This window comes from Mesoplodon densirostris, chromosome 2 (assembly GCF_025265405.1).
Source record: "Mesoplodon densirostris isolate mMesDen1 chromosome 2, mMesDen1 primary haplotype, whole genome shotgun sequence".
In the NCBI taxonomy this organism is placed as follows: domain Eukaryota; kingdom Metazoa; phylum Chordata; class Mammalia; order Artiodactyla; family Ziphiidae; genus Mesoplodon; species Mesoplodon densirostris.
Genome location: NC_082662.1, coordinates 174,919,485 through 174,936,487, shown reverse-complemented (window position 1 = coordinate 174,936,487; position 17,003 = coordinate 174,919,485). Strand labels below are relative to the sequence as shown.

The window sequence follows — 17,003 nt, the reverse complement described above, 5'->3', positions numbered from 1 at the left end:
GTGAAACTGAAATACCTGAGACATGCGAACATTTTGTTAGGAAATTTAGATAACTTGCACAAAGTCTGAGATGGAATTAGAAAATCAGACAAATGAGGGAAACAAAACAAAACAATTAGCCACAAGAAAGCCAACGACTTATGAGAAAAAATAGGAGACCTAAATCCTCATCTTCCATTGTGAAAAGTAAACTGATGATGCCTAAAGCAAACAAACAAACAAAAAATCAAGAAGAAGCAAAACACACATCTCATTTAGAGATATGGGCAATAAATACCAAAAAAATTATCTAAAAGAGCTGAAAGTGATTTATCTAGTGAGAGAAAATGGAAGGAAAGAAGACAGGGGAATATGCTGTTCATTTAACAGACCCTATAGAATTATTGGCCTGTAGTGAAATGTATTTCTTATATTTGAACTAAATGTACATGGATTATTAATGTAAAGTATTCCAATGTTAACTCTGACTATAAGTTTTTAATGTATTTATTAGTAACTGCAGCAACAGAGCAAACCAATTAATAATTCCATTATGTATCCAAAAACTGACTAAACACAAAAGACTAAATAAAATAAATTCAAGACACATGCGAGACAAGCAACTATTTTTTGAGGCAAGCCATCAGCACAATCAAGCAGCAATACAAAGAAAAAGAATTTACAGAACACAATCACAGAAACCATAGTTTAAAACATGGCACTTTAATGATTTGCCTTATTATAGTGTCTAAGCATCTGCTTCCAATTAACAATGTCAATATGCAGTATTCCTCATTTGACTTTTATTTAAGACACAGCTTTTTTTTTAAGCTAGATTCAGTAAGACACAGGGATTATAATTAACGAACCTTCAATACAATTCAATGAAATCTGTAACTTTAAAACTCTATGTCCTCTCAGTAAACAAGGGAACAGTAGAATGGAGTTAGCCAAATCTTCCCTTTGCCACTAAGAAAACTAGAGGACATGTTTTTTTAAACTAGGAATAATGCATTTCAGTGGGTCTGTATAAGCAAGTCTCATATAAATGTGATTGTGCTTCAAAGCTGTATAACATCTCAGGTTATAACATGTAAGATGCTAAAAGCTATGTGCTAAGTAAGGCAAATAAAAGCATTAAGTAATACCTTCTTACAGAGAGCTCGCAGCTTGAAAGCAGAAAAATGAAATGCAAAGTGTTCAAAAAAAGATTTAAGGAAAAAACTGTTACCATTCCCCATAACTCCAAGTTTGTTTTAATCATTGTTCTTGTTTGGTATAGTTTATAGGCTTAATGCAGTTTATATGTTTAAAAAAGTAAAACATTCCATTTTCCTGAAAAATCTGCAAAACTGTAATATTCTTCACAAAATTTTCCCTACCATGAGCACACTAACGAATTCTACATGTAATCTATTACTTAGGAGTTAGGCATGAAAAAAAGAGGACCAGGAGTCAAAACATGTACCTTTTTGTTAAATGCCCAAATTTTGTCCCATTCCATGTTCACAACTGAACGTGAAGAACCCTAAAAAATAATAATAGAACAGCTTAAAGGGCAAGAAGTATTAACCAGAATATTTTCTTTAAGTTAAGCATGCTAGAAAATAAACCCAGTCAATACTTACAAGTTTACTTCCACTGGAATAGAAAACTTAGTATGTACACACTAATCCCGTTACCCTGAACAGTTAGAGTCAACAGTCATATACTTCACTGGGTAAAAACACCACAGCTGCCTTTGTCCAACCCTAGCATAGTTTAGGACATTCTCAATTTTCCACTATTATAACAGTGTTTTTTCCAAAAACATTCTGCCCTTGCATTATAAGCAACAAGCAAAGAACAGAAAGAACAACAGGAGTAATAAAGACTAAAAGGATATTATTAGATACTTAAAAATCCAAACAGAGAAGCTGGAAAAGAAACTATAACTCACCTGAGCAGCAATAAACTGTTTCAGTCCTTCAACTGTCATCCCTCTTCTCAGCACACCGCGAACCGTAGGAAATCGTGGGTCATCCCTGGGAAATACGGCAAGTTTTAAGAACCAAGGAGACATTTTTAACGTGTAGGTGCAGAGAGTACAATATACCTTACTGCATAACATTATATTCCGTTTGTTAAATATTTGGACTAAGAGCTGATTATAATAATTAGGCAGATCATAATACCATTGAGCCCAAGTTCATGGAAGAAGAAAGCTGCTTACTAGTCAAAGATTACTCAGTAAAATAAATGCATGACTGGGAACAGTAAAAGTACACTTGAAAAAAGACACAAGGGTGACATTTTCAAATACAGAAAACATATGCATTACAACATCTTTATCTGCTTTTTATTTAACAAACATACAAGATCCCTATTCTACATATGACCATGAGACACAATTAAGAGATGGTTAGCCTCTCATTCATGGACAAATACACTTTATAAAACCTTTTGGGTTGTAAAAAATATACATGCTGGTTATTAATATTCTGCAGAGATCCGCAAGCTTCAGTAAGTTTGCAATAACACCCTTTGTATGCGGCCCAAGGTAAACTTCCCCTTTATCAAATTCAGCTCCACAGTAAAACAGTCTAAAATTACATATTATTCAATATATACTTAATATGTGTCACTATTACATGATACTAATAAAAACTAATACATTCTTGTTAATTCATGTAAAAAAAACATTCTTAGGCTTATAAGTATGGTAACCCAACTGAACAGGTTTCATTTACATGGATACATGACTCTAAGATGACTTTGGTTTTTATACTCATCGTTCTCATGGAAATCCCATATAGGTTATTAATGTGCTACAGAGATTTTCAAACTATAGGTTATTAATGTGCTACAGAGATTTTCAAACTTTTTCTAGTCCCAAACATGGACTCCATCTGTGTGCCCAAACATGGGCACTCCATGTTTGCTGCATTAAAGCAAAAGAGAGCAGTACCTGAGAACCTGGATAAAATAAAGACAAGGACCAGAAACCCTATAGCCCTATCCATTTCAACCCCTCCCATTCACCCTCCCCACCCCTCAAAGCAGTTTAAAAATTAGTGATATACCATGTCCTGACTTCCTCTCAAAATTTTAGATAACAGCAAACATACCATCCATCTACTAGTCCTTCATTGACAAACCATGTGAGCTTTCTTTTGGATAGCACTGTGTTGTTGAGATTTAGCCGACTATATTCCCAAATGTATGGTTTTCTTAGGCCTAAAGCTTCAATAATCCAGTAAAACTGTTCATCTCTGTCATGGTATTCTGTTGTTCTCAGGGCATGTGTAACACCTTCAATGCTGTCAACTATGGGGCAGGCAAAATCATATGTCGGATAAACACTAGGAAAAAAAGTGAATATGTTGAAAATCAGTGAAGGATTTTACCCTTTTCACCTTAGATTAGGCATTATAAGCAGCAGTACTAATTTAAAACATAATTCTTTACAAGGTAAGAATTCCTTAAAAACCAACAGGTGTTATGACTCATAATATTCAAAGTACATCAAAACATTTTTCTAAATCAGACTTTGAGGACAACGAATCAATTACCCACTCAATATTCAAACAAAAAAGCAAATACGCAATTTAACAGATAATTGGATACTGGTGCAGTGAATTCTATAATCATATTCCCGTAATGGCCAATGTATATCATTGTAAGAAGCAATAATAATTTCAAGGGAATTTAGCTTTTCAATATCTTAAATAATCCCACACTCAAGTAAATCTCTAGGTTTAATACTTTCGTAAGTAAATGCATTCAAGAATAGAATGTTTCCTTCTCTGTCAAGTAAAAGAGAAGAAAATTATTAGGTTGATTAAAATTCCATTTAAGATGGAATAGTCTTAAAAACAATTTCTGTCTAAAATAATGTACACAACACATCTGCAGTTTCCATTTGAATTTTTAAAAATATATTACTGCATTATGCCTTCTAATTTTTAAGATACAACTTCATTAAGATGCTACTGCACTATGCTTTGCAATTATCTGATACTGAAAATGTGTATCCAAATTCACTTTTCCAAATGTATGCCAAGTATCTGTTTAGTAAACAAGGAGCAATTGCCCTGTTAAAAATGAAAGACATATATATACACATATGAAGTGTTTGTCCAAATACAGATACACATACCTGTACCCACAAGTTTAAAGAAAGTTACAATAGCTACTCAGGAAATATTTACATTCACCAATCTCTTCAGAGGTTACAATTCAGCATTTGTATGTAGTAGTCTTTTTCAGAGTATAAGAAAATATATTCTATGGTTACTTTATAAATTAATGGTCAGGTGGGGGAGATTTAAAGAAAAAAAAATCTATTAAGCTGAAAACCACACAGAAAACTAACCAAAATTAGAAAAAACACGATACTTTCTTGTTCATATTTCTTTAAATCTTCTATCATGTTTACAAATAAAGTTTTGTCTAGCAGAATCAAAGTTTATAATAGGAAAAGAAGTGTCTTCATCTAAAGAAACACATCACAGTATACCTGATCAATACATAAAATGCAACTTCAGGCAGACTCAAGGACTTTTATAGATGGAAATGATCTTAGACATAACCTAGTATAACGTTAATTGATAGGTAAGTAACGAGAGGCTACGTGCTTTATCAAAGGCCATGAATGAACAAAGATCCAGATCTCTTGACTATTCTGCAGCTACTCCCTACTCCATGTTTACAGAAGCATCAAAGCAAAAGTATAGTAAGCTACCGAGCATAATGAATGAAATACACCTACTTGTATTTATTTCCAGTTCTTGGGTGTGGCTGAATTTTGCAGCGATAAAGCGTTGGGTCCCTCATGCACCCATTGTTACTACTCATGTCAATTTTTGCTCGCAAACAGCAGGACTGACCAAACTGGCTTCCTTTTTTCATTTCTTCCCACATTTGTAGATTCTTCTCAACAGCTATAAAATGATAGTTATACTATAGTTTATCTAATGTATTACTAATCTGGTTGAATTCAAATTATTTTAACAGCCTTATAATTTGACAGAAATTTTCACATTCTGATTTTATAAGCACACTACACTAGTTTAAAAGTACCATAATAGTTCCAATATCTGATATCAAGAGTAAATGCATTGTTTTTTTAATGAAGAAATTCCACAAAACACTTAGGAAACGTACTCTCTATATGTTTTAGAAGTCAATACATTCCACTGATGTAGCACTGATGAAGGGTAAGAGATGATGTCTAAGGCCTGAAGGCTTCTCTCAGCCAGTGTTTTCCATGTTCCCATCATGGTACAACTGGCCGGTCAGTCGCCCCCTCCAATTTAACACTGGGTGTTGGAAGCAGAAGCGTTCTGTTCCTTTGCCACCTCACACCCAAGGGACAGACCGGTTTGACCCGGCCCAGGCATTGGTACTGCAGCACATGCCCATCTAAAGAACACATCTCTGGGGCCTCCCTGGTGGCGCAAGTGGTTGAGAGTCCGCCTGCCGATGCAGGGGATACGGGTTCGTGCCCCGGTCTGGGAGGATCCCATATGCCGCGGAGCGGCTGGGCCCGTGAGCCATGGCCGCTGAGCCTGTGCGTCCGGAGCCTGCGCGTCCGGAGCCTGTGCTCCGCAACGGGGGAGGCCACAACAGTGAGAGGCCCGCATACCGCAAAAAAAAAAAAAAAAAAAAAAAGAACACATCTCTGGCTGAGAGCTTGAGCCCCTCAGCTCCCCAAAAGCACCTTCAGTCATTCCAGAAGAAAGCAGGATACTCTTGGATTCCCCCAAAATGAGAGATGATAGAAACAGTGATACAAGTTTATCCCAGGGAAAAAACTCTATATCCCCACTGACTACGGTCCTACCTATGTCAGGTAGGTACCTGCCCCATATGAATAAGAAAGAACTGTTAAACAATGATTCCCTGTGGAATCTACTGAAGATACGATGGACACTTTACCTGTTCTCAAAGAATCAGGTTAGGTCTAAAAGTCCAGTTGTTAACTATCTCTGAAAATGTAGAGAAACATTTAAAAGGGGGTAAAAAAAAAAAAAAGACAGACTTCCATAACATTTTGAATTTACTACACTTCCCAAATGTGACACTCAAGATTTAAGTATAGGGCTTCCCTGGTGGAGCAGTGGTTAAGAATCTGCCTGCCAATGCAGGGGACACGGGTTCGATCCCTGGTCTAGGAAGCTCCCACATGCCGCAGAGCAACTCAGCCTGTGTGTCACAGCTACTGAGCCTGTGCTCTAGAGCTCACGAGCCACAACTACTGAAGCCGCACGCCTAGAGCCCGTGCTCCACAACAAGAGAAGCCACCACAATGAGAAGCATGTGAACCACAACGAAGAGCAGCCCCCACTCGCCACAACTAGAGAAAGCCCGTGTGCAGCAACGAAGACCCAACACAGCCAAAAATAAATAAATTAATTAATTAAAAAAATATATATATATATACTAAGAAAAGACCGGATAATAAGATTAAAAAAACTTAAAAAAAAAAATTTAAGTATAGTAGTGTGGAAGTTCTGGAACATAATTACAGAATAAAAATAGCCAGATTCAGACGCTCAGGAACAAGTAATAACAAAGATATGCTTCTTTGTTAAGTGATATTTCAGACATAGGGTAGCATCAAGCTTACATATTATATTCACATTTACTCACACGCTGACAGGAAGATTCGGGTATGGCTAACATTATCATCAAACATTCTAATTAGAAAGGCTAAGTATTTAAATTGAGAGAACTACAAAAAGCTGCAGAAGGAATCACATGGAGTGAATGCAGTGCAAAAGACTACAGGTAACAAGGGAGATGCTGAGGGCACACACATGCTAACAAAGTAATAACAATGTAAAGATGGTAGAGAAAGAGAAAAGATTTCTAAGAGATGAATTAACATATGAAACATATTTCCAAATATGTTTCAAACCAGCATCTTTCCCAGAAATCATTTTCTACTGAAGAAGCAGAATACAAGAAGAATATCGATAAAATATAAAACACTGAATGTGCCTTACAGTTTTCTCTATGTTTGGATTCCATCCTCTGCTCACGTTCTGCTTTCATCTGCTCAGCAGGAGTATCATCCACATAAGCCTTCCCTTCCTGAATTAGCTTCTCTGCATATTTCATTATAGTTTCAAAATGATCCGAGGTGTAAGTAAATTGATCTGGTTTGATATGCAACATTGCAACATCTTCCAAGATAACCTGCAGTAAGAATCCAAAATAACCATCAGTTTATCTTTTGCATTTTCTTGTGTATTTTCAATCCTTGACACTGCATTTGGGCAAATGTAATAATACACCATCAGTCTTACAGAGCCTGGAAATGGCTGTGGAAGTTGTATGATATTAGATCAGAAAAGAAAAGAAAAAAAAAAAAAAGAGAGAGATATTCATTATGCTAGCCTCCAAATTTTCAGCTGAGAAAGCTGATCTCATGGTGCTTTCCATTTATTCTGGAAAAGCTGATTATTATTGGTCATGCTGACAATTATTTGCCCTCTCTTTGAATATATTACAGTGCTTCTCAACAGATGATATAAGAGGCTAGGAAACCTTCACATTTTCCAATGCCTACTTAGTGTTCATTTCATTCATAAAATTATATGACAAAAAGGAAACCTGCCTCTAGTGACCAATTAATTTAAATGATACTTGTAGGAAAATGTAACACTTAAGTAAATTCTACAACAGTTGAGGAGGAAAAAAATAAATTGAAGTTTTTTGGTATGGGAGCTCAACAATTCTTGGCTTAGGTCTCAGGCAAAGAGTATACAGATGAGCAAAAGCAGCAGCTACAAGAACAAACTTAATTTATTTTCATACCATGAAGGTACCAGGTCACCCTCTAATTTTCATCAACTTTACTGACAAAGGGTCATCACTACACCTTTAATTACCTTCTCAAAATCTTCCTTTTCTTTTTCAGGATTTGTGTCATCAAATCTCATGATCAGTTTCCCTTTAAAGTTAACCTGGTAGTGCTGGTTCAGAAGAGCAGCTTTTGCATGCCCAATGTGTAAGTAACTAAAACAAAAACAGTTTACAAAGAAACTCATTAACATGTTTTAACTAAATACTGAAACTTAACCTTTTTGAGGAGATGAGAACTAAACAAAAATCCTTCTAGTTGGTATTCCAGTCTTATTTCATTTGCTAACAAGAAGTACTGTAATAGAAAATCTGCCCCTGAGGAAGAAAAAAAGACTACAACATTTATAAAATAATCATAAGAAACAATTTCATATGTAAACTCTCACAAAGGAATAAGTTATTTACAAACATTACAACCTTAAGGCTAATCTCTATTTTCCTTTTTTTTTTTTTTTTTTTAACTGAGGAATGAAAGGTAATTTAGTTAGAGGAAAACTGCTTCCAAAACTGTTTGCAGTGCTACACAATAGTGGATCTTTACTAAGACCAGATGCTACTGAGAACTGGGAACCCGTCCATTGCAACAAGACAGAAGCACCTCTGAGGATGCCACGGTGACTGTGACAATTAAATAAAAGAGCACATGAGAATTAGAAAGCCACAAGAAAGCACTTTACTTCTCTAGGCTTTAGTTTTCTCAGAAGCCAAAATGAAAAGATTTTAACTAAATGATCTTGAAGGTCTCATCCAGTACCAATATTCCACAGATCACAACCTATGAAAACACTATTCTGTTCTATGGGCAGCTGACCATTACATAGAATAAAATAAATCAGAGGCACTGTTAATACTATTACGTATCAACATCCTCCTCTATCAATGAAGTGGGTAAAAAGCAATATCCTAAACCACTATTGTTGAAAATACACTTTTCATCAATAACAGCAGCCACAGTTGCACTGCTCTACAGTCACCTAGTTTCATGCACACCTCTGATCTCAGTTGATATCAAGAGGGGAGGGAAAAGTACAATGATATGTCTTTATATCACTTCTAAAATCAGTCTATTTCTTTACATAGTCACACAGCATTCTAGGTCAATGATTCAATTTTAAAGAGTTTATATGCATAGGTTAATGCAGACAAGTACAATGCAATGCATTTAGGGTTATTCAAAACTTTCTGCATAAAATAAAGCACCATAAGTAGCATCCCAGATGAGATCCTGGAAGAGAAAAAGGACATTAGGGAAGAACTAATGAAATCCAAAGAAGTATGGAGTTTAGGTAATAACTATATATCAATATTGGTTCATTAATTGTGACAAAGGTACCATATAGTAATGTAAGATGTTAATTAACATTAGGGAAAACTGGGTACAGGTACAAGGGAACTTTGGGGTTTTTTTTTTTTTCCTGCAATATTCCTATAAATCTAAAACTACTCTAAAATTTAAAGTTTATTAAAAGTAAAACAGAGGACTGTGAGTTCTGAAAACGAAGCAGAAATACTTTGTGCAGTTTTCACTGAAAGTGTTACACCCGATAACATGTTAAGAAGAGAAAAAAGAAGACTAATAATCACTGACTACCTACTAATTGACAGTTAATGTGCTTTACATACAGGAATTACCCTTAAGAGGTGTGATGAAATCAAATTACACTTAAAGATACTATCTCTGAATCTAAAATAATGTGTGCAATTCTAACAATTCTAAACCTCAGAAAAGCTATAAAATATTTATCACAAGATAAGTAAAATAATTGGCTCAAGAGACAACTACATCAGGAGAGCTGAAGAAAACTATGTTCCATGCTGCATTAGTTAGTACTGATGCTATATTGGGCTTTTCCCACACAAAACAGACGTAGGCATATAATTTTTAGTCATATGGATTCTAGAGCCAGACAGCGTAGGTTTGGATTTGGCAAGTTGCTAAAACGTTGTATGAATCAGTTTCTGAAACCATTTGGAAAACTGGAGATAATAACAGTGCCTTCTTCACAGGGATGACAGGATTAAACAAGTTACTATATGTAAAGTGCTTGGTAAGTACCTGCACATAACAGGTGCTATCTATGTGTTAGCTATGAATACGAATAAAAGGCAAAATTCAAGCCTTCTGGCCTTCATGAAAGAGACAGGAAAAAAATGATTAAAAAATGAATTAAAGAAAACTTGTTTTGCAGTATAAGGAGATATGATCAAAATTATGAGTGTTTTTAAACCTGAACACTGACTTATATTCCAAATTCCAAAACTGTATTCAACTGTTGGACTGAAATGACATAACTCACAATAAACATATTTTATACAGTAAATAATAAATATGAGGAGCTCACTATTCCCAGAAGTGATAGTGACAGAAAATATAAAAAGATTCAAAAGGGACAAATGTTCAAATGGCATAGCTATAAACAGCCATGGTTAAAAAACTAGCTTTTATCAAACCATTAAAGTCACTACCCAACGGAACAACCATGACCTCTCACACCAAGAACACAAGAGCAGAATATTGGGTGGTAGGGACCCAGGATATCTGAGAGAATTAAACTATGTAAAATAAGTATGATTTATGACTGACTCCACTTAGCTATCAATCATTTAATGATTCAGTCTGTGTATTTCCCAGAACCGTTATTTCCCTTTCATCTCCTTCTACCTGTCCTTTATTTCACCACCTAAATCGGCAAACTTAGAAAAGCAGAGAGAAAATGTGGAATTCTAAAACTGGCTTGCTGTTAATGGCACTTATAAAATAGCTTGTGAAGAACTACATTAAGAACAGCTAAAATAAAACTGTTTCCTTATCTGCCACTTCCTACTGTCTACATACTCCATTTATCACAGATGGGTAAGAATTTGGCTATAGAACACAAAATCTGAAATTAAACAAAATTTGGGAAAGAAACCCATCTCATGTGTAAAACATGGCACAATACTTTCCCAATGGCTAAGTTCCTGAGGCTAACTGCTTTAACAAAAGGCATTTTATTATATTAGCATCACTGGAAGGGTTCTTTTACAAAGTTCGTCCAGCATGAGTCACAAAGACCGACATGTGCAAAGGCAGAGACTGCCCTCAGCCTTGGGGAATGCTGGGCAAGGACCCAGGCAGACCCATGCCGGTGGCTCCAGCCAGGGCAGTCCTTTTCCCTAACAAGCTAGTCACATATTATCATTTTCTATGGCTGCCAAGAGTGAAAAGGGTTTTGAAACCTACTAATAGTGGAAACAAATGAATAGGAATGGTCTTTTCAGGACTCCATTTACTTTATTTGGGACAAAAATTAACTTAAAATACATCTACCATAACTTCTGCTAACTGAAAGGATTGCTCAGGGTACAAATACAAGCCGTTATTAGAAGATACCCCCAAAATCTCAAAATGTAAATAAAACTTAAGCCTTTCTATTAATGGATGTTTTTCTATTTACAATTAAAATTCTGCCTGGAATAAAATTAAAATGTTATTTTTCCTATTGCTTTAATAAGCGAAAACTACAAACTTTTTATAAATTAACTATCAATAATTTAAAAACTATTAAGATGTTTAGAATTTTAACTCCCACAATTAAAATCTTACTTATTTCCTTCTATATATTAACCTATTGATTTTTAAAGTATTTGATAACTCTCTTAAAGCTTTTCCACTAAATGTATCCAATTATAAGTTATATTTTCTTACCCACTCGCCTCTGGAGGAAATCTGACGGTAACCTTTCCCATCTCAGCACCTGGAAGCTCAACAAATTTCCCAACATCTTGCTTTTTCTCAGGTACCTGAAAAGCAGAACAACAACAACAACAAAAATAGTTACATGGTTAAATGTTTAAGAATAAGTTCATTCAACAAATACTTACTCAGTACCCACTATGCACCAAGCATGGTTATGAGAAAAAAATTGGCTAGAATACTGTCCCTGCACTTGAAGATTCAAAATCAGTTGGTTAACCAACAGCATTTAGGGTCATCAGGAAAATGCTTAAAAGAAGGCAAGAACCAAGCTGCACCTTGAAAAATAAATGCAAATGTATCAGATGGAGAGTATACAAGGGCAGTCATTCTAAGAAAAGGAGTAACAGCACAGGTAAGACTCAAAGTCAGGGAAGAACAGTGCAATGTTAGGAATGCATATTGAGTGGGTAGGCAAGCCACTGATAGTCGATTAAGTCCAAAACATGAAGGCCTTTATAAGGTTGACTTTTATGTTTCTGGAAATGGGGAATCCTCAGGGGTATGGAATTACTTATCTGTATTTTCTAAAACTATACCCAGTACAGTGCAAAGTCTCAACGGGAAAAAAGAAGAGACCAAAAGAAAAAGGAAGTTCAGTGATGAGATTATGGTCTTTAAATAAGCTGGGAGTAATGAGGCCTCAATAAAAATCAACAGCAGTGGAGACAGAAAACAAATCTATAGATACAAGAAGTAATAATGGAACTTGTTGACCAGTTAGAGGTGGAAAGTGGTGAATACTTTCTCAGAACAACTGAGGTGACTGTGGTGTCTTTACCCAAGCAGACAACAGTTTTCAAATTGTACTGCATCGGAGTAAAATTTTTTTTTTTGCGGTATGCGGGCCTCTCACTGTTGTGGCCTCTCCCGTTGCGGAGCACAGGCTCCGGACGCGCAGGCTCAGCGGCCATGGCTCACAGGCCCAGCCGCTCCGCGGCATGTGGGATCTTCCCGAACCGGGGCATGAACCCGTGTCCCCTGCATCGGCAGGCGGACTCTCAACCACTGCGCCACCAGGGAAGCCCCGGAGTAAAAATTTTAATACGTAAATATGTAAACATATTCTCTGTAATATGTAAACAGATCTAAGTAGAGCGACTCTAGTTGGGGCAAAGGTCTTTTTCTACTGTATTCAATGTCACATCTTCCTACAGAATCAACAAAAAGGCTCTACAGAACCCCAGGACTCAAAGGTCACAACGGTTCAAAAGCCAGAGAATAGAAAATCTGGGAGGAAGAGAAGATGGTATAGTTATAAAATAATTTTAGTTACTTGGACTTTGGATTTCCTAAGGGACACACACTGGATGACCATAATCATCTAGAAATATAATTATGAAGATTAAGCCTTAATGTAGGCAAGCAGTTAAAGGCAAGCCAAGACTCAACAATGACAAATTCTTCCAAGAAGATCCTTTTTAATTGATCAGGAAAAAAAAAAACAACCAAACTATGAACATAATTTTCTTTTCAGATCTAAGATCTCAGGCAGACAAGATGTGAGCATTAAAAAAAATTTTTAAAGGCTTACCACTTTAGCTTTGGTTGTTGAAATATTCCACTTGGTACCTACTGACTGGAAGGCCTGCTGGGCTTCAAGAAAACCAAACCAGCGTTTTACATGAACTGGAGTTTTGCTCTGTTCCAACTGTTCCTGCCATGCAGCATGTCCTATTAGCAAACATAATTTTAAAACCATTCAACATATCTGCAAATTCAAAAGCATAAGTTCCAGTCATGGTTAATTTAAGTAAATGAGATGGCTTAAAGCTGTGCTTCTATAATGCAAGTTTAAAAATCTGGGTACACATGGAAGTGATTTCTAATACTTCAACATATTTTAAGAATTCACAAAAATTAATTTAAAATATTTTTTCATTTCAATTCACTAGAGTGAATCCTAAATCCTGCCCTCACCACTGCCACACACCCACTAGAAGGCCAATGCTATGTTTCATAATTGAGGAAAAGCTTTAAGTGGATCAACTAGAGAACAAAATAAAAATCAAGATCAAGTAGCTCTTAACTTCAGTTGTGATATCAAAAATGGTACTGAAGGAAAGTTTATGTAATTCTTTAGCATCACAAAGCTACCTCCATAAGATATGATCTTCCTTTTATGAACATTAACTCAAAAATCAAAAGACCAAAATGTCATAAACCTACAGATGAAAAGTTCTAACTAGGAAAGTCCTTCATTTTACGTTGGTTATTATTATAACAATTTAATTTAATTTGGAGAAAAGGTTAAGCCACAAAAAAAAGTACAGAGATGGAGTCTGGTGGCCCAGTGGTTAGGACTCCACGTTTTCACGGCCGAGGGCGCAGGTTCAGTATCCCTGGTCGGGGAACTAAGATCCTGCAAGCCATGGGGCGTGGCCCAAAAAAAGGGTACAAAGTACATTAAAGAAATTTTAAAAACGCTCACATAACCCAGATTTAAAGAATGATAAAACATTTCGGCATATTTGCTGCAGGTTTTTTTGTTTTTTTTTTAATTAACTAACAAAATTCAAGCCCCCTTTGTGCCTCTCATCAACCCCATATTCTGACTACTCATAGAATATGGAAAAAGTGACCTCCCAGAGAAACAACTCCAGCTCACCCCGCCCCACACACACATGCTGAACAACCAGAAACAACAGTAACTGGAGTTAAGTAATGGCTGAGACAAGAAAGGTGCTGACATAAATGGGATGAGGAACAAGGCCAGCTCCAAAGGCAAGAGAGGAGCTGCAGTAGCAAGACGGGGCCAACCTCCAGGGACAGCAGAGGATGGGGAATTCCTGTAACCGGAGAGGAAAAAATAGCCAGGGAGGTCATTCCTTTGTGAGAAAGTTCTAAGTGACTGCCATTAGGTAGATAGATGCTCATATACGTAGAAATAAATGTACCTGTTATCCAGCAAAATATTAAATAATTAAAATAGAAATTCTTCAAGAAGAATTACTGATACCTTTTAGGGTGGCCCAAACACATAAATCTGCTAAGCTCAAGGAGTTTCCAACTAAGTATGTTCTCAGAGACAGGCAATGATTGAGTTCGTTGATTGCAGAAGTCAACAAATCACATGAAGACAATTTAGCAGCGCTAAACTCCAACCAGTGATCAATCTGTGAAAAGAAATGCATCCCAAGGTTTAGATTGAAACAAACAAGCAAACAAACAACCTCAGTTGGAACCATGCCTGTCTCATCCCAATTACAGAATTTACCATTACGTGGATTTAACTGTGATTGCCTGGGATCTAAACTGGCACTTAAACACATATGGTTGTTTTTTCTATGTTTTCTTTTTCTTTTTTTTTTTTTTTTTGCAGGGGTGTGAAGAGGCACTTCAGGGAAGAAAAAGGAAAAGATGAGAACTGGAAGCAGGAAGGAATAACGAGCCTGACCGATGCAACAGACAGACCCAGCCAAACAGATCCATCCACTTGCGAAATTTAAAAGTAAATACTTGGAAACTATTCTTTGTATTGTGAATTTTGTATGATTTAGGGAAGTGAGAGCTGACTACAAACAGGGGGAAAAAAGGCATCTAAAGTGCCGTATTGCAAATTCATCTACTACTGCTGTAGTTATAAGGTATATACTTCAAAAGGAAAATGTGTGTGACCCTGGGCCCTTGTAACCTTTCAAGAACTGCTACCCCATCTGCCAGGTAAGAAAGCTGCAGAAGAGCGTAAGATGACCTGTGTAGTCACATCCAGCTATGAAATTCTAGAAGTCCAGGAAGAGGAAGACAGCACTAAAGGACTCAACAGCTGGTATGGGTTTGAAAGTGCCAACTGAGGAGCTAAGACTTTTTGTCTGAAAATAAAAACAGATGAGAATTCCTTAACTTGGTCTCTGAGTAACACTCTGTTAATATCCTTAAATAGAGTAACAGTCCATAAGCCAACAATAAAATGAAGTTCGCAAAAGAGCCAAAGCCTAAATCAAGACAAAATAAAACACACCCAAGGAAACGTTCATTCCTTACCTCAGTATGTTCCAACAGGTTAGAGCCATACAGCCCAGCTGTAGTTGCAATTCTAGCCAAGTAGCGGAGTATGGAATTTATATCCGTGAATACCACATTTCTAGAATATAAGCATGAGATAATGTCTTACTGTGGCTCTAGCAAATCAGTAAGTCACGAGACTTATAAAAAATGTAAAACTAGAAATCTTATAGTAAGATACAAATATACCATGTATTTTCTAGTATAGTAAAAAAAAATAGATCTAATTTGTTCTTTACTCTGTTCTGTCAAATTCTAATTTGTTTTGGGATGTTCAGCTAAATCCAATAATTCACTTCAGAGTAGACTATATCATGTTTTATCTTTCTAACTATTGGTTTCTACATGTCTATTCAGTGGTGAAAGTATGAAAATTGGGATATCGAGAATAAAATGATTTAAAATAAATCAAGGCAATGAAGCCAAGGATATACCATCATAAAGAAGCTGGTTTTATCAACCTGCAGGTAAACATGGTAGATCAAACCTCATCAAAACTGCTCCTATAAGGAAAAAGAGCCTAAGGAAAAGAGACAATAAAGTAAAATTTCAGAAGCTAGAAAGCAGATGGAGTTAACAGGCCTGAAAAAACGGAATCTTAACTGGACAGTGGACAAAGCTGAAAACCAACCCAATTTAAATTGTAGGATCCTCTAAAGACTTTACGAATCAATGAAACCAGGTATCCTTGGAAGTGAGAGTGAATTGGGACTAAAATAAGGAGGCTTGGTTGAAAGTCTACTTAAAAATCAGTCAGAAACACAGATAGCTCCAAACCCTATGCTGCAGAGCTTGACTACTCCCCTTACCCAATCCTGGCAAAAACCGGAGCCTTATTCTCTAAAGACTAAAACAGAGGTCTCTCAAATGGGGGAAATCTGGCACAGCTGCAAGTTAGGCTACAGAGGTAACAGGGAGAATAAAAGAATACACGTATACTGGATGCTGAGATCCTCAGCCTTCTTCCCACCCTCAGCTCCCAAAATATTCTGGCACCAGCTCTCCTTCTTCACCTTCCGAACAGGAGACTGAAAGTCTTCTCTGGATAATCTGATCCACCCAGGAAGAAAAGAACCAAGGATACTAACACCAGAAGTTCCTTCAAATGAGCAGCTCAGAGTAAAGCTCAGAAATGATAGGCTCACCTTGGAGTTCAGAACTTGTAAATAGCTTTACTCTCCCAGTCAAAATCTAAGAAAACCATAAGGAGTTACCAAATATCTGAAGAAAGCCTTTAATTTAAAAGGTAGCAACCAAAACAAACACACAGATGTAAACTGAACAAATCAAGAAATAGAAAACTTTAAAAGTAAGTGAATAAATTTCCTCTGAGCAATGAAAAAACATAGTGCAATCATAAAATAAGAACAGGATACTATATCTAGATAATAAATAACAGAAAGCTTAGATACAAAAAATGTAACAGCAAAAA

General features: G+C 36.2%; 1 protein-coding gene across 1 annotated transcript in view; it reads right to left on the bottom strand.

Annotated features, from left to right (window-relative positions):
• Positions 1-17,003, bottom strand: part of EPRS1 (glutamyl-prolyl-tRNA synthetase 1) — a 67,578-nt gene that overhangs the window by 44,678 nt on the left and 5,897 nt on the right. Inside the window, exons 3-12 of the mRNA XM_060091426.1 lie at positions 15,551-15,650; positions 14,526-14,682; positions 13,101-13,240; positions 11,519-11,613; positions 7,857-7,983; positions 6,969-7,161; positions 4,730-4,901; positions 3,087-3,320; positions 1,919-2,003; positions 1,448-1,507 (exon numbers count right to left, since the gene is read on the bottom strand). Of these exons, the coding sequence (XP_059947409.1) occupies positions 1,448-1,507; positions 1,919-2,003; positions 3,087-3,320; positions 4,730-4,901; positions 6,969-7,161; positions 7,857-7,983; positions 11,519-11,613; positions 13,101-13,240; positions 14,526-14,682; positions 15,551-15,650 (1,363 nt within the window). The remainder of the gene's footprint in view (positions 1-1,447; positions 1,508-1,918; positions 2,004-3,086; positions 3,321-4,729; positions 4,902-6,968; positions 7,162-7,856; positions 7,984-11,518; positions 11,614-13,100; positions 13,241-14,525; positions 14,683-15,550; positions 15,651-17,003) is intronic.